Raw genomic sequence first — 23,412 nt, 5'->3', positions numbered from 1 at the left:
AACAATCCTCTAATTTTGTAGTATCATTCAGCAATATATTGTTGCCAAATTGGTGACTAAGAAACTATTAAATATTTAAGATACTTTTAAAAATCACTTTAAAATGTCTAGAGGCTAAAATACTACTCCAAGATCCTACAAACCCCCTCACCACAATGACCAATGAGAGCATGACATAGGTTACGAAATAAACCCTACCCAATGGTCTAAGCAGTGGTCTAAAACACCTTTTAAATCCATCTCAGCCGAAACAGGGGAACTCACTTTGAAACTTATTTATGGTCCCGGGCCCTAAGGAAGTTAGAGTAGCTTCAACCAGAGCCAGGGCCTTTTCAACTCTGGCTCCAGCCTGGTGGAACGCTCTGCGTCACGAGACCAGGGCCCTGCAGGATCTGATTTCTTTCCGCAGGGCCTGTAAGACAGAGTTGTTCCACCTGGCCTTTGGCTTGGAGCCAATTTGATTCCCTCTCTTTCTTTTTTCCTTTCCTTCTCCTCCTGTGATGAGGCTACATTTTAATATTTTAATGTTTCAATATTTTAATCTTGTATTTTAATTTTGTTTTTAAGTTGTAATCATTCAACTTGTTTTTATTATTGCTTGTAAGCTGCTCTGAGCCCGGCCTTGGCTGGGGAGGGCGGGGTATAAATAAAAATTATTATTATTATCATTGTATATAGATGGTACCTAACACCATGTCACCTAAATGCTGGAGAGGCTGCACCTCTACAGGCACATACCTCCACATGTGGTGGGAATGCCCCAAAACCCACCCCTTTTAGACATCAGTCCTGCAAAATAACAAAACATATACAGCACAAGACAATGATCTATCCCCCCAACAGCATAAAAATCAATATGACTAATATGGCACACACACAAACAAGTTAGGCCCATCATTAATTCCAATGGGTCTACTCTGAGCAAAACTTTGTTGAATACTACCCAGTATGTTGCAGTGGCCAGAATGTGGCATTAGGACAGGGGGGAACCCAGCTTCAAATCTCTTGTCAACTAGGCTGAACTCAGAGCTGTCAATATCAAAGATGCCAACCTAACTTTGCAGGGTTTGCACTCTCTTGTCCTTGAAGGAAGGGTCAGATAAATGAAATAAATTGTCTGGACTCATTTAATTGAGGAGATTTATATTACTAAAGTACACTGCCATGTATTTTGTCATCACCCCGGACGACAGAGAAACTCGCTATTAACCATCATCATTAGAATGGTAATTTCACAAGGCATAAATGTCCAGCTTTGAAATTGTGCTTCAGATTAATTTCTTTTTTCTTTATGAAGGATAATATAGTTTTAGTCATTCTCTGGGAGATAGCTAATGATTTCCGCCCACCTGCACAATGAAAATCCACTTGTGTAATGGTTTCCTCTCCCCCCCCCACTCCCTGCACACACAAAATCTCCTCCCCATCAATATCCCACTAGATTTCACCCTCTGTTTTTAGATACAGCTTAATTCATGCATGTATCTTGTTGGTTGTGCTGATTATACCTTTTCTAGTATGTAGTAAGTTAAAATCTAACTGTTACGGGCTTTGTGGCATCAAGTTGCTGACGTCGTAAGAAATACTGACTTCTCAAATTAAGATTTCCCATGCCAGCCATCTGATTAACCGAAATATTTCTCCTGTGGAATCTGCTATGCAAAGACTATTACCAGTTCTCTGGGCAGAAAACTTTCCTCCTGGCGAGCAATGGTGAGGGAAACGATCTCTCCTTGCTTTGTGCTCCTCAGCATACTGACAAGCTCCTCCTGGGTTCTGCCAGTGATGTCTCTGCCATTCACCTAAAAGATTCAGATGAACACAGTTAGGTGGGGGAAAAAGAGGAATTAACCAGAAGGTTTTGAAATATATCTTACTGAAACTTTATGAGTGCAGTCTGTCCTATTAACAGTGTTGGGTGCAAGCGTTACATCCTCACTGGCTGTTGAATTAATGGATGTCTGGATCTAGCCCAGAACAGCACAGAATATTTTCTTTTGCCTTGCATCACTGCAACCTCCTAAGTGTGTGTGCATTGCAGAATTCAGTGCACCACTTAGCCTTCACTGGATCAGAACTTGGTTTGTTGATAAATTAACATGTGCCATTAAGGTAAGACGGGGAATATGCAGGAGAAATGATTTTTTAGGAGATAGGAAAAGTGTTTGTAGAATTTGTACTATTAACACGGAAAGGGATCAAACCATCGAAAGAGGTGTTGAAATTTTGGGAGGTTGGGTAGTTACAATGGAATGGTCTCAGTGGTCTTATTTATTTATGATTATTACTTTGTCAAAATCAATCAATCAATAAAAAGAATGTATAAAATGTAAATAAGAGAATGAAGGGGGAGGGAAAAAGGGAAAAAAGAACTTGGCTTGTGTGTGTGTGATACACTTGGAAGAGGTCTTACTAAACTCAGGTGGTTATGATGAAGTAACATCAAGTACAGGAGTCCCGCTACTTCTGCGGGGTTTATATTCCAGGCCCTCGCATGCATAAGTGAAATTGTGCAATGTGGGAGACCCTCTAAACTCCGTTTAGACACCTTCTCTTTTTTTAAAAAAAAATAAATTATTGAAGTTTCACAGATTATATAATAACAAACAAGACATTAATACAAACAAAGAAACAAAAACAAGTATAATTTCAATCCCTTATTTTCCTGTAACTTACTTCCCCGACTTCCTCATACCTCCCCTTTCTGTATTCCAATTTCCAATTATTAATTCAGCAAATCCTCTCCCTTATTATCCATTTAAATGTTTAACCTTTCTTTTCTTTTTACTTAATCATTACAGCTAGAAACCACTTAATTTCTAAACCCACGTCATTCTAACATTCAATAATTTTACAATGTTTCCTAAGATAGTCCTTAAATTTCTTCCAGTCTTCTTCCGCTGTCTCTCTTCCCTGGTCTCGGATTCTGCCGGTCATCTCTGCCATTTAGACACCTTCTCTACTGCTCTCTCTTCAACCCATACCCAAAATTATGTATCCTAAATATTTCAAAGCTTTGGGGCAGGCACTGTTGCTGCACTATTCTGCGCATGAACTGCGCAGGGAGACTGAGCAGCGTAAACAAAGCCTGTGCTCACTGATGTCCACCTGGGGCGAACTGCCCCCACTGCCCCCCTTTCTCCGCCCCTGCTCCCTCCATTTCCAGTTTGAATAATAATAATAATAGTAATAATAATTTATTATTTATACCCCGCCCATCTGGCTGAGTTTCCCCAGCCACTCTGGGTGGCTCCCAATCAAGTATTAAAAACAATACAGCGTTAAATATTAAAAACTTCCCTAAACAGGGCTGCCTTCAGATGTCTTTTAAAGATAGGATAGCTGCTTATTTCCTTCACATCTGAAGGGAGGGCGTTCCACAGGGCGGGTGCCACTACCGAGAAGGCCCTCTGCCTGGTTCCCTATAACCTCACTTTTCGCAATGAGGGAACCGCCAGAAGGCCCTCGGCGCTGGATCTCAGTGTCCGGGCTGAACGATAGGGGCGGAGACGCTCCTTCAGGTATACAAATTATTGAATTATTTAACTACACGTATATGTGGTCACGTGCGAGTCGATTGTGCCTAAGTGGGGAGGACACCTGTACCTTATGTGTGCAGTCTTGGTTGGTTGCTTACACACACATGTACACAAGGGGGCCTTCTGACCAAAATGAAATTGGTCTAACTTAGAAGGTACAACAGGGAACAACAGGTCCCTACCACATAACAAGGGGAACGCATAACAACTCCCCAGAGTTTTGCAAACTGTCTGGCAATTCTCACCAGCGTAGCTTAGACCGGGGTCAGCAAACTTTTTCAGCAGGTCCACTGTCCCTCAGACCTTGTGGGGGGCCGGACTATATTTTTTTGGGGGTGGAAATGAACGAATTCCTATGCCCCACAAATAACCCAGAGATGCATTTTAAATAAAAGGACACATCCTACTCATGGAAAAACATGCTGATTCCCAGACCGTCCTCAGGCCGGATTGAGAAGGCGATTGGGCCTGATCCGGCTCCTGGGCCTTAGTTTGCCTACCCATGGCTTAAATTGAACAGGATTGTTTGCTGAAGTATCTTGACATCTTTCTTGTGGCTGCTATGAAAACGGCAATGTTAAGGTCTTAGGGCTGGCGCTCTAATTTGCAAGCACTTTGTAGAGAAAGGTATTAAAACATGGAGTGAGAGCAGGTTTTACTGGCTTCTGGGAGAAAAGGGCCCCTACATTTTATGCAGTAACTGTCTGGAAGATTTAAAGTGAAGAAATAAAACCAGTAAAGAGCACTTCCAATACAGGCACATAAATTCAGGTTCATGAAACTGGTAGCCACACAACTAATTTCATGTACCCCAATGAGACTTTTGTGTTCCTTGAACAACAACCCAGCCCCGACCCCAAGCTGTATGGAAACCTAAATCTTACTAGTCCTCAGGCATTAGATTCCATAGCCCTCAAATAATAATAATAATAATAATATTTTTTATTTATACCCCACCCTCCCCAGCCATGGCCGGGCTCAGGCACAGGGCGGCTAACAAGCAAGAATTAATTCTTAATTCTTCTAAATTAAGAATTAGAAGAGAATGTATCAACTGGTGTGCTTTGAGTGAATGAGAAAGTTCCCCTTCATCACACACCTGGTACCCTATTATCACAAGACTCTACGCAGAGTTTACCCATTGAAATTAATGGACCTAAGCTCATCACGTCCATTTACTTCAATGGATCTACTCCAAGTAGTAATATCGACTGATTTTTTAAAAAAATGATCCACTGCACTTAAACCCACTAAAAAATAACTTTTTTTTGTGGTGAGCTGCAAATGAACATTTTCCAAACCTCCAGTATTCTGTCTCCCGACTGCAAGCGGCCATCTTTAACTGCTGCGCCACGAGGTAAAATGCTTTTCACAAATATAGGACCCGGCCCATGTACTGAGGAGTCTCTGGTAACCACAGTGAAACCAAGTCCTTCAGGGCCTAAAGTGAAGACACACACAAAAATATATGAATCTCACACTACTTTTGCAGCACCTTAATCAAGTATGAGCACAAATACAGCGGTACCTTGGTTCTCAAACGCCTTAGTACTCAAACAACTTGGAACCCAAACATTGCAAACCTGGAAGAAAGTGTTCCAGTTTGCGAATTTTCTTCAGAAGCTGGACATGCTCTGATTTGGGTGATACACTTCCATTTTGAATGCCACAATTCTGTTTTGAGTGTTACACTGAAGTCTGTCTCTTTCTGCTATTTATTTTGTGTTTTTGCGGCTTTTTTGTTTGTTTTTGTGACTGTGTGGAACCCAGTTCAGCTACTGATTGATTGATTGTGTGACTGAAGTACATTGTTTATTGCTTTCGTTTTATGGATCAACGGTCTCATTCGATCGTAAAATTCATTTGAAATTTCTGTTTTAGGGATTGTTTTTAAAAGTTTGGAACGGATTAATCCCTTTTGCATTACTTTCTATGGGAAAGTGCGCCTTGGTTTTGGAACGCTTTGGTTTTGGAACGGACTTCCGGAATGGATCACCGTATTTTCTACTCTATTAGACGCACTGGACCATAAGAGGCACCTAGTTTTTAGGGGAGGAAAACAAGAAATAAAAAAGCAATGCAAAGCCTCCTGAACTAAGAGGGAGAGCTTATCACTCTTCGCTCAGGAGGCTTTGTGGGGCTATCCCTGAAGCCAGGAGAGCAAGCAGGATCAGTGAGCACCGATCCCCTCTTGCCCTCCTGGCTTCAGCAAAAACAAGCCTCCTAGCTTTCCCCCCACCTCCCACAAAAGCCAGGGATAGCCGCACGAAGCCTCCGCAGGGCAGCAGGATGAAGGCTCCCCGTTGCCCTCCGGAGGCTTCACATGGCTAAGCCAGAAGCCAGAACAGCTAGAGGAAGCACTGTGCAGCGCTCCCTCTTGCTGTTCTGGCTTCTGGCTTAGCCTTGCAGCCTGCATTCGCTCCACAAGACGCACACACATTTCCCCTTACTTTTTAAGAGGGGGAAACTGTGTCTTATAGAGCGAAGAATACAGTAAGTTTGAGAACCAAGGTTCCACTGTACTGTGGCTACAAGATATGAAAGTCATTTTAAAAAACATCAGGGGGAGGTTTAACAGACCTTTCTTGAGATCTATCCTTATCTTTTTTGCATTCTTCTTGCTGCCGAAACCCATCAGGGGCGATAAGGTGGGTGATGATGGCTTCCTACTAACTCTTGAAAAGCTGGGACTCTTGGCAGGATACGCCCCCGACTCCAAGTGGTTTGTTCCGGACAAGTCCACTTCCCTTGTCATTGGCTTTGCATAGATGGGAGGTGGAACCTTTGCTCTTGAAACATGTTCCGCGTTATCTGCTGGATATAAAGGTGCGATGGCGGACTTTTCATATTGTTCACGGCTGTGCGGAGGAACCACTTCCAAGACGATAGTCTGGTATTTCATGGCTAGCCGAAATATATCTTGCGCTCTTGAGGAAACAAGACACAGGAGAAACGTATGAAGATCTGGAAATTGTAAGCCATGCTAAACACACACAGAGAGAACTTGGAAGTTGCTTTCCGGAAAAGGCTTTTAAAGATCCTTTCCAAAGAGTTCCTTTTCGTTCTTGTAAGAAATTGTTGTCACTTTGCAGTTGGCTTTCTTTGACAAAAATCTTTGTTATTTCCCACTTTTATGGCACTTCATTTCCCCCTTCAGTTTACAGAGCTCTAGCCTCATTTTCTGCTCAAAACTGTGAGATAAGCATTCCTCACTGAGATAGAAGGAACTATTGTTCTCAAGGGGAGGAACAGGGATTTCCACACAAACCCCAGGACTGTATCCACTGCAACACAATGACTCCCCAAAGTACTACTATGTGTGCAACTTGTGTGTTCACACACACACACACACACACACACACATACATACACACACACACATACAGTGGTACCTCAGGTTACATACGCTTCAGGTTACATATGCTTCAGGTTACAGACTCTGCTAACCCACAAATAGTACCTTGGGTTAAGAACTTTGCTTCAGGATGAGAACAGAAATCGTGCAGTGGCAGCGCAGTGGCAGCAGGAGGCCCCATTGGCTAAAGTGGTGCCTCAGGTTAAGAACAGTTTCAGGTTAAGAACGCACCTCCGGAACGAATTAAGTACTTAACCAGAGGTACCAGTGTATACATATATACATATATATATACACACACAAACATATACATATACACATACACACACACACACACACACACACACACACATAAATATACACACATATACATACACACACACACAAAATTAAACATTTTGATGTGAATAAAAATCAGTAGTTCCAAAGAAAGACCTATTTTAGTTTTACACAAAACACATCCTTCACCACAGCAAACGCTTTCCTTTTTGAGTGTGTTGAGAGAGAGAGAGTCTTCTTTTTTTGTTCACATGGAATTATTTAAAAAACAAAGTTAAAAATACAAGAAACAGAAAAAGGAGCTCGAAACAATACACAGATCACTAAGCAAGAGAAAAAGTAGATTCATCATATTTCTTACGGTAGAATATATATCTTCTGGGATGTCACCATCCACCATATTTAACAAATATGTGTTTTATGAATACATTACTTTACATTTTTACACATGAGCATTATAATTTCAAAAACTACTGCATGAATAATTGGGGGGGGGGAATATTTTAAAGCACTTCTTTAAAAATCTAAAATTCTGGTAAATGCTGTATCCCTAATTATTATAAGACCCGCAAATAATAATAATAATAATAATAATAGGAGATAAATCAGCAGAAATTCCTTGAACACAAAAAATAGTAAAGTAACTGGCTATGCTTTAAAAAGTAATGAAAAGATCTAACAAATTCTAAAAATTCTATCAGAAATAAATATCTAACCTACTAAGCTACCTATAGCAAGCGTGCTGGCTTGCCCCATTACTGAGGTGCCAGTGCGCACAACATGTTGATGTGTTGTGCACACGCCTCATAGCTTGCACACATGACGTCAGCACGTTGCACGACATGTACACATTGTCATGGAATATTGAGGGGGCCCATTTCCCTCATAATTTTTTTTGGGGAGGCCTTCAGCCCCTCCTTGATGGCACCCCTGATCTATAGGTAACTTACCCAAAAAGGGTTATTTTAAAAAACCCAACCCAGATTGATGAAATTATTTATGTTTTATAACTGGGATCAGATTATGAGTCTCTTAGGTAAAGGTAAAGGGACTCCTGACCATTAGGTCCAGTCATGACTGACTCTGGGGTTGCGGCGCTCATCTCGCTTTAATGGCTGAGGGAGCCGGCGTACAGCTTCCGGGTCATGTAGCCAGCATGACTAAGCCGCTTCTGGCGAACCAGAGCAGCGCACAGAAATGCCGTTTACCTTCCTGCCAGAGCAGTACCTATTTATCTGCTTGCACTTTGACGTGCTTTCGAACTGCTAGGTTGGCAGGAGCAGGGACCGAGCAACGGGAGCTCACCCCATCGCGGGGATTCGAACCGCCGACCTTCTGATCGGCAAGTCCTAGGCTCTGTGGTTTAACCCACAGCGCTACCCGTGTCCCATATGAGTCTCTTAGTTGGATTATTAAATAGCACTTTCCCAAGAGGCTAATAAAACATTCCACTTACAGTCAGTCTCTACAGCAACAGAAGATCAGATATTCTATCCCCAATGTGACGCTACTAGAATTTTATTTTATTTTATTTTATTTTACTTCATAAGCTTCCGAGGCAGAATTGTAGTATTTTAATCATAGCCAACATTGTAAAACTGACTGGATTGATGTGCGCTGCATAAATTCCTCAGGTTAACAGAATAAAACAATTCGGCAAAACTCACTGTGCAAAGGTTTTATCTGCAAGTTCTGTGTCGTTAATTTTCACAATACACTCATTTTCAAGTAAAAGTCCATCCCTCTTAGTTCGGCTGTTCTCCTCAATGCCACGGATATAAAGCCCTAGAATCCTGAGGGTAGGAATGCAAAGTAAATTATTTGGAGTTACCTAAATTAGGTATTGAATTTTAAAGTCCTGCTTGCAACTACTACCAGTAATGGGGAAGAAACAGGTACATCAGGAAAAGCAGACATTTCCAAATGTCAGTAAATTAGTATAGCTTACCTTTCTCATCATTTACCGTATTTTTCGCTCTATAGGACGCACCCGACCATAGGATGCACCTTGTTTTAGAGGGGGAGAACAAGAAAAAAAAAATCTCCCCCTCTCTGCGCAGCGCCCCTTCAGCGAAGCGGCAGGAGAAACGGAGCCCCTTCCATTTCTCCTTCCGCTTGGCTGAAGGAGTGCTGCGCAGCTCTCCCTCTCCCACATTGCCTTTGCCTTAAGTGATGGCAACCTGAAGCCTCTGGAGCGCAGCAGGAGTTCCTACCGTGCTTCGGAGGCTTCAGGCAGCTTCAGAGAAAGCAACACGAAGCCTCCGGAGCACGGAGGGAGCGCTCCCTCTGTGCTTTGGAGGCTTTGCATTGCTATCGCTGAAGCCAAGGAGCCTGCAGTCACTCCATAGGATGCACACACATTTCCCCTTAATTTTTGGAGGGGAGAAAGTGTGTCCTATAGAGCGAAAAATGCGGTACTTCATTTCAATTCATTTATGAATCACTTCGCATAAAACATCTCATTTGATAATGTTGATTGTTTATTTTTTTAGTGAGACTGTCTGTTAATACTTGTCTATTCTACATTTATACTCCAATTCTGAATATTTAAGGAAATGTTTCAAATGAATTGTTTGCGTTTATTTTTTGAGTAAGAATGTCTGCTATACTTATCTGTTCTGCATTTATACTCTGATTCTGAATTCTTTCAAGATAAGTTTCAAATGAATTTTTGTGTGGTTATCACCAGGAAGTTCCACTTCAATGCAGTATAAGACATCAAAAGTAAACTTAATCACGGTTTGAATAAAACAAAGTAACAGAAGCAAGGATATTTTCAAAACTACATGTTATACAAAGCCTACTGTAACCAACATAATAACCCAATAGTTTTATATGATAGCCTCTGGTCTTAAATACTTATTTGAGATGTGGAATATAGACATGTGGATTGTGTTATGTGTTTTCTGGCAACATAAACCCATTACTTCCTTGTTTTTATTATGTAGCGTCTCAACATTAACATCGTTTTATTGTGTTTTTAAATTTTTAATTTCCTCTCTTTTACTGTGTAACATTTATATACGTATAAACATATATAATTTAAATTATTTCAATTAAGTGAAAAGACAGAAGTAGGATGTTGATTGTGTACCAAAACTTAACTCAAAGAATTTAAAAGTTGACACAAACGCTTAAACAACTATTTTTATCTGTAATATTTGGCCAGGGTGTGTGTGTCAAAAAACCTCTTAGTATTAACATAAAGAATTCCCCAACATACTTCTCAGTATTAAGAGTAAAGAGCTCAAAAAACTTTAATGACCTCCCTTGTCCAATTTAAAATCTATTCACAGCCAAATAACCTATACAATTCGAAACTTGTAAATACGCTCAATTTGTTTCAAATACAAATGTTCCGCAAAAATAGTAGTAAATTCAGCTAAATGTCACTGAAATCTTTCATTCAAGACAGTTATGCAAACATTCTGCTTGCCTTTCAAAGAAGCAACTTTGCCAAGTCAGGTCTCACGGCATTTGTCAAAAAAAATATTAAAGAACAGATAAATGAATCCAGAGTAGGCTTTTTGGAAGGATCGCAGGTGATGCTGGGGTCTAAACCACAGAGCCTAAGGCTTGCCGATGGGAAGGTCGGTGGTTTGAATCCCCGTGACGGGGTGAGCTCCCATTGCTCGGTCCCTACTCCTGCCAACCTAGCAGTTTGAAAGCACAACAGTGCAAGTAGATAAATAGGTACCACTCCGGCGGGAAGGTAAACGGTGTTTCCGTGCGCTGCTCTGGTTTTGCCAGAAGCAGCTCAGTCATGCTGGCCACATTACCCAGAAAAACTGTCTGCGGATAAATGTCGGCTCCCTCGGCCAGTAAATTAGCAAGATGAGCGCCGCAACCCCAGAGTCGTCCACGACTGGATTTAACTGTCTGGGGTCCTTTGCCTTTACCTTTTAGGCTTTTTGGACAATTCTTTAAGGGACATCCTTGCTTGAAGAGGTAACTGATCAAGCATTGATCAAGAGGTAACTGATCAAGCATTGTTGTATTCAATCCATGCACAATAGGACTTCCATCATTTTAACATGATTAATATTAATAATTTTATTATGTCCACCCTGCCTGCCCATCTAACTCGGTTGTCACAACCACTCCGAGTGCCTTACAACACATATAAAAACATAATAGAACACCACTCATTAAAAAGCATTATGCACCCTCTAAATTTGTTATGGAGGTCCCCCAACTCCCTGAAGCAGATTTACAGGTGACACAGGGCACCTGCAGAGGGGAAAGTCCTTTGCGTACGAGCAAGTTGTATTCAGACATAACATTATGTATGAATGCTTTGTTCCTACCTTCTTTCAAGTGGGGAACCAAACTATGAGAGCTGCTTCACATGTAAAGCTAAGCCATCCAACTGTTTTTTTCCTTACTTTAGGAAGGGAGGATGTGGGAGTGCTTAGTCCATGTGTAGGCAAACGAAGGCCCGGGGGCCAGATCCGGCCCAATCGCCTTCTCAATCTGGCCTGCGGACGGTCCGGGAATCAGCGTGTTTTTACATGAGTAGAATGTGTGCTTTTATTTAAATTGCACCTCTGGGTTATTTGTGGGGCATAGGAATTCGTTCATCCACCCCCCAAAAAAGTCCAGCCCCCCACAAGGTCTGAGGGACAGTGGACTGGCCCCCTGCTGAAAAAGTTTGCTGAGCCATGGCTTAGTCTGTTTGCACAAGCATACAGCTTGTGGACAGACCAAGTTCCTCACCATTGTATATCACTGGCATTGCATCTGAACGCAAGCAACCAAGGAGTGTGCAAGCAGGAAGATTATTCATCGGGACGTCGTCGTTTTAAAAAAGTGCCAACTTTCACTTGAAAATATCACAATACTTAATGGAAGCCCTTCCTGTGTCGATTTAAATGAGCCACTCTCTGAATTTATTTATATTTAAGGCAGAAAGGAGACTGAAGTATCACTTGTCAGGGCTGGAGTCAGAGGCAGGTCAGCAAGAAAGGAAGCAGATCTCTGTTGTCAATGAAGTTAACTCTTTATTCAAGGAAACAGAACACAACTCAACAGCCCTTCCAAGTAGGTCTTGGCACTATGGGGCAGTTGCCAGGACAACCTTACAAACCTCTCTAAGGCTTCTCTTCTCCCTGATGTTTCCCAAGCAGTCTCAAACTGCGTCTGCGCACCTCTAACTTCTTTTCAATACTCTGTGAGTTCTTGCAGGGGGAGGAGAGCTTGCCGCAGCAAGAGATGGAGACTCGCTGGATTCTCCAGCAGTCCCTTGACCCCCCTCCTCTGCTTCTGCCTCGGAGTCTGAACTGCTCCCTGTCCCAGGCTCTTCCTGCTCACTGAACCCTGTTGCCCTTTCAGTATGTGGGACCTGCTCCCAATCTTCACCCTCCGATCTGTCCTCAGTGTCCCACCACTAATCAGAGCCTTCTTCCTCTGGGGGTTCCCGGGGGGGTTCACTGGCTGGTGCCCCCCCATCACTCCTCTTTGTCCAGCCAGTCCCTGACACCATTTGTCATCCACAAGACTGACAACTATACAAGAGTGGTCCCAACAAACTAATAGTAATAGTAGTAATAGCAATAATTTTTATACCACCCATCTGACTGGGTTTCCCCAGCCATTATGGGCGGCTCCCAATAAAAAGTTAGTAAAAATGCTGCTTCTGAGTAACATTGCGCAAGGACCTTGCAGGTTTGCACACTCTTACTTGCACTGCAAATAGATGGGGAAGAACTGGAGGCAGTGAGAGATTTTATTTTCTTGGGCTCCATGATCAGTGCAGATGGTGACAGCAGTCACGAAATTAAAAGACGCCTGCTCCTTGGGAGAAAGGCGATGGCAAGCCTAGACAACATCTTAAAAAGCAGAGACATCACCTTGCCAACAAAGGTCCGTATAGTAAAAGCCATGGTTTTCCCAGTAGTGATGTATGGAAGTGATGTTGGGAAAGATGGAGGGCACAAGGAGAAGGGGACGACAGAGAATGAGATGGTTGGATGGTGTTCTTGAAGCTACTAGCATGAGTTTGATCAAACTGCGGGAGGCAGTGGAGGACAGAAGTGCCTGGCGTGCTCTGGTCCATGGGGTCACGAAGAGTCGGACACGACTAAACGACTAAACAACAACAACAACTTGCACTGCATGCATGATACTATCTACCGTACTGTTTGCTCCATAGGACACACTTTTCTCCCTCCAAAAATTAAGGGGAAATGTGTGTGCGTCCTATGGAGTGAATGCAAGCTCCTTGGCTTCAGCGATAGCAACATGAAGCCTCCAAAGCGCAGAGGGAGTGCTCCCTCCGCGCTCCGCAGGCTTCACGTTGCTTTCGCTGAAGCAACCGTGCGCACCGACCCCTCTTGCTATACAGGCTTCAGCGAAAGCAACCTGAAGCCTCCGGAGCGCAGTGCGAGTTCCCGCTGTGCTCCGGAGGCTTTGGGCTCCTTTTGCTGAAGCCGGGAGAGCAAGACTCTCCTGGCTTCAGCAGAGAGGGAGAGCTGCGCAGCGCGCCTTCAGCCAAGCGGGAGGAGAAATGGAAGGGGCTCCGTTTCTCCTGCCGCTTCACTGAAGGGGCACTGAGCAGAGAGGGGGAGGTGTTTTTTTCTTGTTCTCTCCCTCTAAAACAAGGTGCGCCCTATAGATCAAAAAATACGGTAGTTAGCATTTGCAAAGCAGCTTCAAAACTTACGTTTCAAACTCTAGATTCAAGCTACCCGTGATGAGCGTTAGCAGTGGGGTGTAATTCAACATGACAGCTAATGCTGACAAAGGGAGGGAATTTACACAAGAGGGCAAGGAAGCATGCAAGACCATGGTTAAGAGATTAGGAAATGTTGTTTCTTAACAGACCAAATACATCATGAAAACCATACCCTGAAGTAAAAATGTTGATAAGTCTTAAATTGAGGTGCAAAGGTTTGAATCTCTTAGTTTAAGGCATGTGCGCAACAGCTGACCACCATATTAAAATGATCAAATATAGGATAATCAAGAAGAAGAAAAACATATGGTATTTTCTTTATGTGACAAAATGTTCTGCAAGGGGGAACATAATTTAATTTAGATGCCGTCAAGCTGGTTTCTATTTAAGGAGTAAGGAGCGCAGATATGAGAGACAGGTGGAATCCTGTTCTGGGCGCCACAATGTAAGAAGGATGTTGACAAGCTGGAATGTGTGGCGAGAGCAACCAAGATGACCAAGGGTCTGAAAACCAAGTCTTATGAGGAACAGTTGAGGGAACTGGATATGTTTAGTCTGGTAAAGAGGAAGCGGAGAGGAGATAGGATAGCCATCTTCAAATACCTAAAGGGCTGTCAAACAGAGGATGGAGAAAGCAAGCTTTCTCCAGCTTCTGAGGAGGGTAGGACCCAAACTAATGGGTTCAAGTTCCAAGAAAGGAGATTCCTACTAAATACCCAGAAGAACTTTCTGACAGTAAGAATCATAGAATCATAGAGTTAGAATAGACCACAAGGGCCATCGAGTCCAACCCCCTGCCAAGCAGGAAACACCATCAGAGCACTCCTGACATATGGTTGTCAAGCCTCTGCTTAAAGACCTCCAAAGAAGGAGACTCCACCACACTCCTTGGCAGCAAATTCCACTGTCAAACAGCTCTTGTTGTGGTTGTGGACTCTCCTTCCTTGGAGCTTTTTAAGCAGAGGTGGATGGCTTAAATCCACATACATGGTGGATCTGTCATGTACCATATTTTTCGCTCTATAAGACGCACCAGACCACAAGACACACCTTGTTTTTGGAGGAGGAAAACAAGGGGGGGGGAAATTCTGAATCTCAGAAGCCAGAACAGCAAGAGGGATCGCTGCGCAGTGAAAGCAGCAATCCCTCTTGCTGTTCTGGCTTCTGGGATAGCTGCGCAGCCTGCATTCGCTCCATAAGACACACACACATTTCCCCTTACTTTTTAGGAGGGAAAAAGTGAGTCTTATAGAGCAAAAAATACGGTATGTTCTAGTTGAGATTCTTGCATTGTGGTGGGGTTGGACAACATGAGCCTTGGGATCCCTTCCATGATTCTATGAGAACCAAAAGGGACACAAACATCTTCTCCTGTTTCCCTACACCTTTGAGCTACTTCAGCGTATCTACAATCACCATACTTATGGACCACAGGTATGAAATTTACGGCATGTAATGCCTTAAGAGAAAATATTATGAAAATGGTATACAGGTGGTACATGACCCCAGTCAAGCTTGCAAAAATCTATCACTTGCCCGATAACAAATGTTGGAAATGTAAAGAAATTGAAGGTACAGTCTTTCACCTTTGGTGGACGTGCCCAAAGATTAAGGCTTTCTGGGAGATGATCTATAATGAAATGAAAAAGGTATTTAGATATACCTTCCTGAAGAAACCAGAGGCCTTTCTCCTGGCCATAGTCGACCAATTGATGTTAAAGAAGGATAGAACTTTCTTTATGTATGCCACAACAGCAGCAAGAATACTGATCGCAAAGTATTGGAAGACACAGGATCTACCCACCCTGGAAGAATGGCAGATGAAAGTGATGGACTACATGGAATTGGCAGAAATGACTGGCAGAATCCGTGACCAGGGAGAAGAGTCAGTGGAAGAGGATTGGAAGAAATTTAAAGACTACTTGCAGAAATACTGTAAAATTAATGAATGTTAAAATGATGTTGGAATGGAAAATAAGTGGTATTGGCAAAAAGATTATTAAGAATATGCACATATGGATTGACAATGGTTGAAAATACATAGTTATAATAGGTTAAGATATTGAGTAAAGATAAATGATAGAGGGTAAGGATTTGCTGAAAGGAATTTTAAACGAGAATACAAAGGGAGAGGTGTGAGGAAGTCAGGAAACAAGTAAATGAATTATAAGACATGAAATACTGATTTTTCTTTTTTTAACTGTTTTTCACTTTTTATGTGTTTTGTTTTTGGTATTTTTGTATCCTTTTTTTCTTTTTTCTATTATGGCTATTCTTTGCTTCTATTTTCTATGTTTACATTTTGTAACCTTTTATTGTCTGTAAAATTCCAATAAATATTATTTTTTTTAAAAAAAAATCAACATGCTTATGCATAATGTGTTTAGGACAAAACAATAACAACAACAACAACCGAGTTCGTTTTCATCAGAATGGCAATGCAAATCCTTACCTTCCGCTTAATGATGAAAGATATGGTACCACATGGATCCCCAGCGGCCCGCCTTCCCCAGAAATCTCTACCGCTCTTGTCACACCACTAAGGAAGAGGAGGGGGAAACAGACACGGTTACAGTCAACAAAAATCAGAGAGCAACAGTCTCACTAGGGGGCCTACCACCAACCTTCTTGTTTCAATGCCAGGCAAAGATGTTTTCATTTTCCTGGGAATTTGGGCAACATCCATGATTCGGTTATTTTTGTATTGCTAAAACTGTTTTTTATAGGTTTGTGTGATTTTATCCTTGTTCCTTCTTGCTCGGCCGTACATAGCTTTGAGGCTGTTGCTTTTAAAGTTAGAAGCTATACAGTAATGGATTAAGCCTAAACTTTAAAAGAGATCGAGACAAAAGCAGCTGTGAAAGGTCAACAAAAGTAGAAGAGTCCTACTTCAGCCCTGATCTCATTGACACATTTCTTCTCCTTTATTCTAGTATTGGTTCCGCATTGTGGGGCCTTTTGTATTCTCCCCAGGAGAATAAAAACCCTGGACCCCATGTGTGCCATAATAATGGTGGCTAAAGACAGGGACAAGAAGGCTTTTTTATATATACTTGTGCTACAACTTCTGAAGTGGGCTCATGTGGAGGTAATACTTATCTGACAATGCCCCTTCTATACAGTCATACCTTGGTTCTCGAACGCCTTGCGACTCAAATGTTTTGGCTCCAGAACGCAACAAACCCAGAAGTGAGTGTTTTTCGGTTTGCGAACGTTTTTTGGAAACCCGAACGTCCGACGTGGCTGCTGCAGTTTCCGATTGAGTGCAGGAAGCTCCTGCGGCCAATCGGAAGCAGCGCCTCGGTTTTCGAACGTTTTCAGAAGTCGAACCGACTTCTGGAACAGATTCCCTTCGAGAACCAAGGTGCAACTGTAATGAAGTTGGACTAGCGACCTGTTTCTGATCTTCACTTCCTAGACGTTGTGATTGCATCTCTTTCACAAACATGCTCAGCTCAGTATGGGATGTCTCTCAAAACCGAAAGTTTACTTCAGCCTCTGTGTGATGTCTTGTTCTTGTCCGGACAACCATCTATTAGCGCACACTTGACCACAACAGCTCTTTCTTCCTGTTTTGTTCCCCGTTTCATTTCCTGCAGTGTTGTGGATTTAATCAGTGGATAATGTTCTGTGTTGATTGACACAATTTCCTGATTACCTTGTTATCACCTCCCTGGTGCTTTCATATGCCATGCTCAGGTGTCCGTCACTGCTAATCATTTTTCTAGAATTGTATCTGAGCCCCGCCAGGTTCAGGATAGGAAAGGAATCAACTGCATTAACTGAAAAGTTTTGTGGACATGGAAGTACAGGTTATGGCAGGCATAGGCTGCATCCCTGACCACTGGTCCTCCTAGCTAGAGATGATGGGAGTTGTAGTCCCAAAACATCTGGAGGGCCGAGTTTGCCTATGCCTGGGTTATGGTCTGACAGACCTGTTATGTGCTAACCACGAGTGTGGTGATCTCTCTCAGCTGCTGTAAGACCTGGCAATGATCTCATACTAGAACCCTGGGGATAGTAACTGCTAGGCTTCTTGCCCATTCTCTTCTACTTTGGCGATCCTTCATAACTGTGTAAGATTGTCTTCCATGGACACAGTCTTAGCAGTGAGTCCATAAGTGACTGGGGAGGCCAATTCTGGATCCACACGTCCTTCCACAGTGGGGTCATACGCTCCCACAGGGTGGGAGTTGATCACAGAGAGGGTTTGCCAAACGTGCCTTCCTCTTAGCTCGTTTCTCCCTTTTGCTCTGAGTTTGAGCATTTGCAGAGGTGAAGAGCAGGGGCCCAATGCAAGGATTCAGTGTACTTGCCAATGTGCATTGCATTAAAGGTAAAGGTAAAGGGAACCCTGACCATTAGGTCCAGTCGTGACCGACTCTGGGGTTGCGGCGCTCATCTCACTTTATTGGCCGAGGGAGCTGGCGTACATGGCCAGCATGACTAAGCCACTTCTGGCGAACCAGAGCAGCACACGGAAATGCCGTTTACCTTCCCGCCGGAGCGGGACCTATTTATCTACTTGCACTTTGACGTGCTTTCGAACTTCTAGGTTGGCAGGAGCAGGGACCGAGCAATGGGAGCTCACCCTGTCGCGGGGATTCGAACTGCCGACCTTCTGATCAGCAAGTCCTAGGCTCTGTGGTTTAACCCACAGCGCCATCCACGTCCCACGTACATTGCATTAGATATGTACAAAATAACTGCAGGCTCCCATGTGTAGGTTCACAGGTGGGCTGGATGAGGTAGCTGTTCAATGGAGCAAGCTTGTTTTCTCCTGCTCTGGAGGATAGGACCCAAACCAATGAATTCAAGTTACAGTGAAACCTCGGGTTAAGAACTGGTACCAAAGCTGGCCTGATACAACCCCGGCCGATCCAATGGAGCCTTTAAATGAGTAACCTATGCATGATGCAGTTTCAGAATGCCAAGTAATCAACTGTTAATAAACCAAGTATCTACTTTCTAATAGCCTTGGTTTAATTTTTCATTAACAGAGCTATTTTTATTATGGAAAAAAAAAACATGTTTCAGTGTGAGGCTTGCAAAAATATTTCTGTTTCTACATGTCGCACTACGGGGTGGAATTACATGACTGGCGATACATTCCTAAACTACAGTATAATGCCTTGTTATTTTTAACTTCTTCCAATTAAGAGGTATTGGACAAGAAACATGAATGTAAGAAAGGGGGAAATGAAAAAGAAAGAAAGAAAGAAAGAAAGAAAGAAAGAAAGAAAGAAAGAAAGAAAGAAAGAAAGCTTCAAGTCATTAGCTATTATGGAGCACATTAAAATTCTACGCAAGGGTGTGTGATTTTATTGAGCTTGCTATTACGCCACCACGTTTGTTTATTGTTAAATAAGAAAAATGTACCGTTTTTTGTAGACAGAGTTTTTGCTAACTGGTAGTAAACAAAACACCTCTCTTTCTCTTCCCCCGCATATTTCCCATCTTCCTATAAGCACACAAAGAAATATTCTCATGTGGGGTTTTTTTTTTTGGGGGGGGGGAATCACAGTTTTCCATTCTCTTATTTTGAGACAAAATGAAAAATGGTGTTTACTGTCTTCTTGATACATACAGTAATTTTAACAAGATATACATGGGAAAGTAATAGGGGTAAGGCATGCAGGCCTATATTGAAAGGGTTTTTTAACTTGTCTGAAATCTTGGTTAAAACAAACACACACAAACAAACACACACACTTTGATTTAGGGCTTCAATTGCAACATTTTGGAGGTCCCAGGTCGCAAGGCAGTTAGATTGGTCTCAACTAGGGCCAGGGCCTTTTCTGTACTGGCCCCGATCTGATGGAACGCTCTGTCACAAGAGACTAGGGCCCTGCGGGACTTGACATCTTTCCGCAGGGCCTGCAAGACAGAGCTGTTCTGCCTGGCCTTTGGTTTGGACTCAGTCTGACCCTTATGTTTCCCTCCCCTTATGGTTTTGATCTATGGGCTACTTTTAAAATGAGGCTGCATTTTAAATTGCATTTTAACCTGTATTTTAAATTGCGGGGTTTTCCCCCATTAAGTTTTTATTGTAATTTTACTGTTGTTAGCCGCACTGAGACCGGCTCTGGCCAGGGAGGGCAGGGTATAAATAAAATTTTTTATTATTATTATTATTATTATTATTATTATTATTAGTGCTAAATCTAGCTTCATTCAGTTACCAGGTACCTGCGGTTTTCAACACTGCCACTGAGACTTCCTTAAAACCACCTAGAATGCAAAAATCGCAAGCAGTTCTGAATTTGAGAGTATGCTCCCAGATTTGATGTTTTTAGCCAGGTGCTCTTAACCGCCTCACCACTGTCACCGCAAGCAGGTTTAAAAATCAGATAGGAGAACAAGGCACCTTCTTACCAGAATATTTATATTTGGCAAATCTTTATCTGATTAGGAAAACTCGTTGCTTCCTGCTCGTTAACGATCTGACCACAGAGATCCTTGAATTCAAAAAACGCCAAAGCGAGTAACGCAAATGTAACATAATTGAAGGTGGCAGCCATGCAGAAAGGTTGCTGCTAACATAATACGCCTGCCCCCCCCCCACCGCCCAAATCTTACTATCACTTCCCCTGCAGTTCAAAGCCATCAGCAGGTCAGAGATCGGCTGCTCCATCTCCTCCATCTTTTCATCCACCACCCACCAAAACTAACGCTCTCATTTGGACCATGCTGTTCTTAATTTGGTTTAGCTGAAGCAGAATGATATGATGATATACAGAAAGAGCAGAAGAAAGCATGGTGAAGAATGAGAACGGCAAATTAGGGAGCAGGGAGAGAGACTTGCAATTACATACATGCTGGTGAAATGTTATTTCATTACAATCAGGGTCGGCAGGAGAGGACATAGACATGGTACCGCTCTGGAGGGAAAGTAAACAGCGTTTCTGTGCGCTGCCCTGGTTTTGCCAGAAGCAGCTTAGTCTTGCTGGCTACATGACCCGGAAGCTGTCTGCAGACAAATGCCGGCTCACTCGGCCTATAGAGCGAGATGAGTGCGCAACCCCAGAGTCGTCCATGACTGGACCTAATGGTCAGGGGTACCTTTACCTTTACCTTTTTAGTAATCTACAGGCCTTTACTGTGATATGAGAGCAAGGCCAAATAGTGAATGCCCAAACTCATCCAGGGGTGCCAACTTGAATACAGTGGTACCTCGAGTTACATACGCTTCAGATTACAGACTCCGCTAACCCAGAAATAGTACCTCGGGTTAAGAACTTTGCTTCAGGATGAGAACAGAAATCGTGCTGCTGCGGCGTGGCGGCAGTGGAAGGCCCCATTAGCTAAAGTGGTGCTTCAGGTTAAGAACAATTTCAGGTTAAGAACGGACCTCCAGAATGAATTAAGTACATAACCAGAGTTACCACTGTATATCAGCTGCCATTTGAATTTTGCATTATAAGAACTCATGTTTCTTTTTCCATTCTGGCATGACCCAACGGTATGGGAGTTTCATGAGTAGATCTCACCATGCCTTCTTCCAAGTCACAGGGGGAGGTTTGTGAGTTACACAGGGGGTTACATAGAAATGAGGGAGTTAACCTTTTCTCCCCATCCCACAATGCAGTGTACTCCAATTAAAAACACCACCATGGTTACTATTAGCCTGGGGTTGGGGGCAGACATCTAACCTTTTTCTCCTTCCAGAGCTAACAGAAGCTTGGAGAGAGGGGTTGGGGAAATCACATGCTGGAGAAAGTTAAAATCCTCTCTGCCCGCTATGCAAACCCTATTTTCCCCATCCTTGCCCCTCAGCTACTTTAAGCAAATTGGAAGGCCTAGGCATATATCTCCCATGTCACATCTAGTTTGGCGCCAGGTAATGTGACAATAAAGAGGGTTCCAAGCATCCTGAACTCTACCCGGTGTAAATATCTGCCATTTCTCTTCAACAAATTGATTTAAGGAACTATATTATTTGATCTACGATAGGCAGAATGTCACGAGCCATACATAAACACACACATTTATACATCCAAAAGATGTATGAGGTTTTTCTTTTAAAAAAGTAAAAAAACAGATAAGGTACAGTAAAGTAGAAATGAAATATAAATGTATTCATACATACTTGAAAATGAATTTTGTTTTCTGAGATGCCAGCGCTTCACTGTGTGCAGAAAGATCCCAATCTTCTGAAGACGAGTGGGTCAAACCCTAAAGAGATTTTGAAAATGTGCATTTTAATGTTAAATAATATGATTTGGATTTAGAGCAGTTGTTAATACTTATGGATTACACTCCAAACAGAAAAGCAAACGTCTAGGAATTCCAGCCTTACTGATGCCAACAACCGCTCCATACCTCTGATGCCACAAGACTTGAAAAAGACATGATCTGATGTTGCTTTCTTTCCACCGTTTCACGAAGCAGTTAGAATGGTAAGGCTGGATAGAAAGGGGGGAAGCAAGTGAGACACATGCTCACAAACCCCCATCATGTGAGCAGAAACTGGAAAGTGGAAAGAGCAGAATTTCCTTACAGCAAATTCATTAAAAAAAATCCTGATAAATGTAGTTGAACATAGTGAGTGTAGACAAGCCTTTCTGCGAGGGCCTCCAACCCAGTGGTGGAGAATTCTCTGGAAAAACAATCTCTCAAAGGACCTGTTTTCTTTCTCTAGCGCTAATACATTCAGGAACCTCACCAAAATGCTGGAGAGGGTGCACCTCCACAGGCACATGCCTCCACATGTGGTGGGAGTGCCCCAAAATCCAACTATTCTGGACAACAGCCATACGAGAAATATGTAAAATAACTAAGCAAGTATTTGACATCACCCCAGAATTGGCCCTACTAAACATCTTCCAAGACAACAATGCCCATTTACACCACAAAGAACTCATAACCCACCTGCTCTTAGCAGCCAGAAACACCATAATCAGACTGTGATGGCCTGGGAATCCGATTCAGAGGGTGAACCGGAGGAATCCCAGCCTGCACAGGAGTCCCCGCCTCCAGGACCGGCTGAACTGGGGCAGGGCCTTGATGCTGAGGCGACTGCACCTGTGCCGGATCCTCAGGAGCAGGCACCAGGTGAATCCGCTCTGGCTCCAGAGGTGGTTGAGGACTCAGTGCCTACAGGTGAGTCTCCCCCTGGGCCCAGTAACCCTTCAGCCTCTCCTGAACTGCAGTGGCTCAGGGCAGAGAGGCGAAGGGAACTGGTTTCGCCCGGGTGGAGTGCTCGCCTTAAGGCCAGGAGAAAAGATAAAGGCCAGTCAGCCCGGTCCCAGGTTGCGGGAGCAACGTCGTTGTTGAGTACCTGTTCTTGCCCGGACCCAGACCTGACCCTCCAGTGTTCCTGTCCCCGCCCAGTTTCCTGCTTCGGACCTCGCCCCGCTCCTTGTGAACTGTTTCCAGGCTAGTGACCCAGGACCGGACTTTGACTACGCCAATGGTAACCTTCCCCCCGGGACCAGCACACAGACACTGGAGAGACCTGTCAGGAGTAAGCATGGACCAATGGTACCAAATAGTATGGGAAACAGCCCTACTAGAAAAATTAACCGATAAACTGAAACTGATATGGGGACAAACAGAATAAGATG

The 23,412-nt window shown here is 43.1% G+C and overlaps 1 protein-coding gene across 1 annotated transcript in view; it reads right to left on the bottom strand.

Moving 5' to 3' along the window:
* Positions 1-23,412, bottom strand: part of PARD3B (par-3 family cell polarity regulator beta) — a 608,076-nt gene that overhangs the window by 406,853 nt on the left and 177,811 nt on the right. Inside the window, exons 5-10 of the mRNA XM_082225604.1 lie at positions 21,936-22,021; positions 16,299-16,385; positions 8,841-8,966; positions 6,120-6,466; positions 4,841-4,980; positions 1,674-1,802 (exon numbers count right to left, since the gene is read on the bottom strand). Coding sequence (XP_082081730.1) covers positions 1,674-1,802; positions 4,841-4,980; positions 6,120-6,466; positions 8,841-8,966; positions 16,299-16,385; positions 21,936-22,021 — 915 coding nt within the window. The remainder of the gene's footprint in view (positions 1-1,673; positions 1,803-4,840; positions 4,981-6,119; positions 6,467-8,840; positions 8,967-16,298; positions 16,386-21,935; positions 22,022-23,412) is intronic.

This window comes from Podarcis vaucheri, assembly GCF_965113315.1.
Source record: "Podarcis vaucheri genome assembly, chromosome: 1".
Classification (NCBI taxonomy): Eukaryota; Metazoa; Chordata; class Lepidosauria; order Squamata; family Lacertidae; genus Podarcis; species Podarcis vaucheri.
The sequence above is the reverse complement of the archived record's forward strand: the minus strand, read 5'-3'. Positions and strand labels throughout refer to the sequence as shown.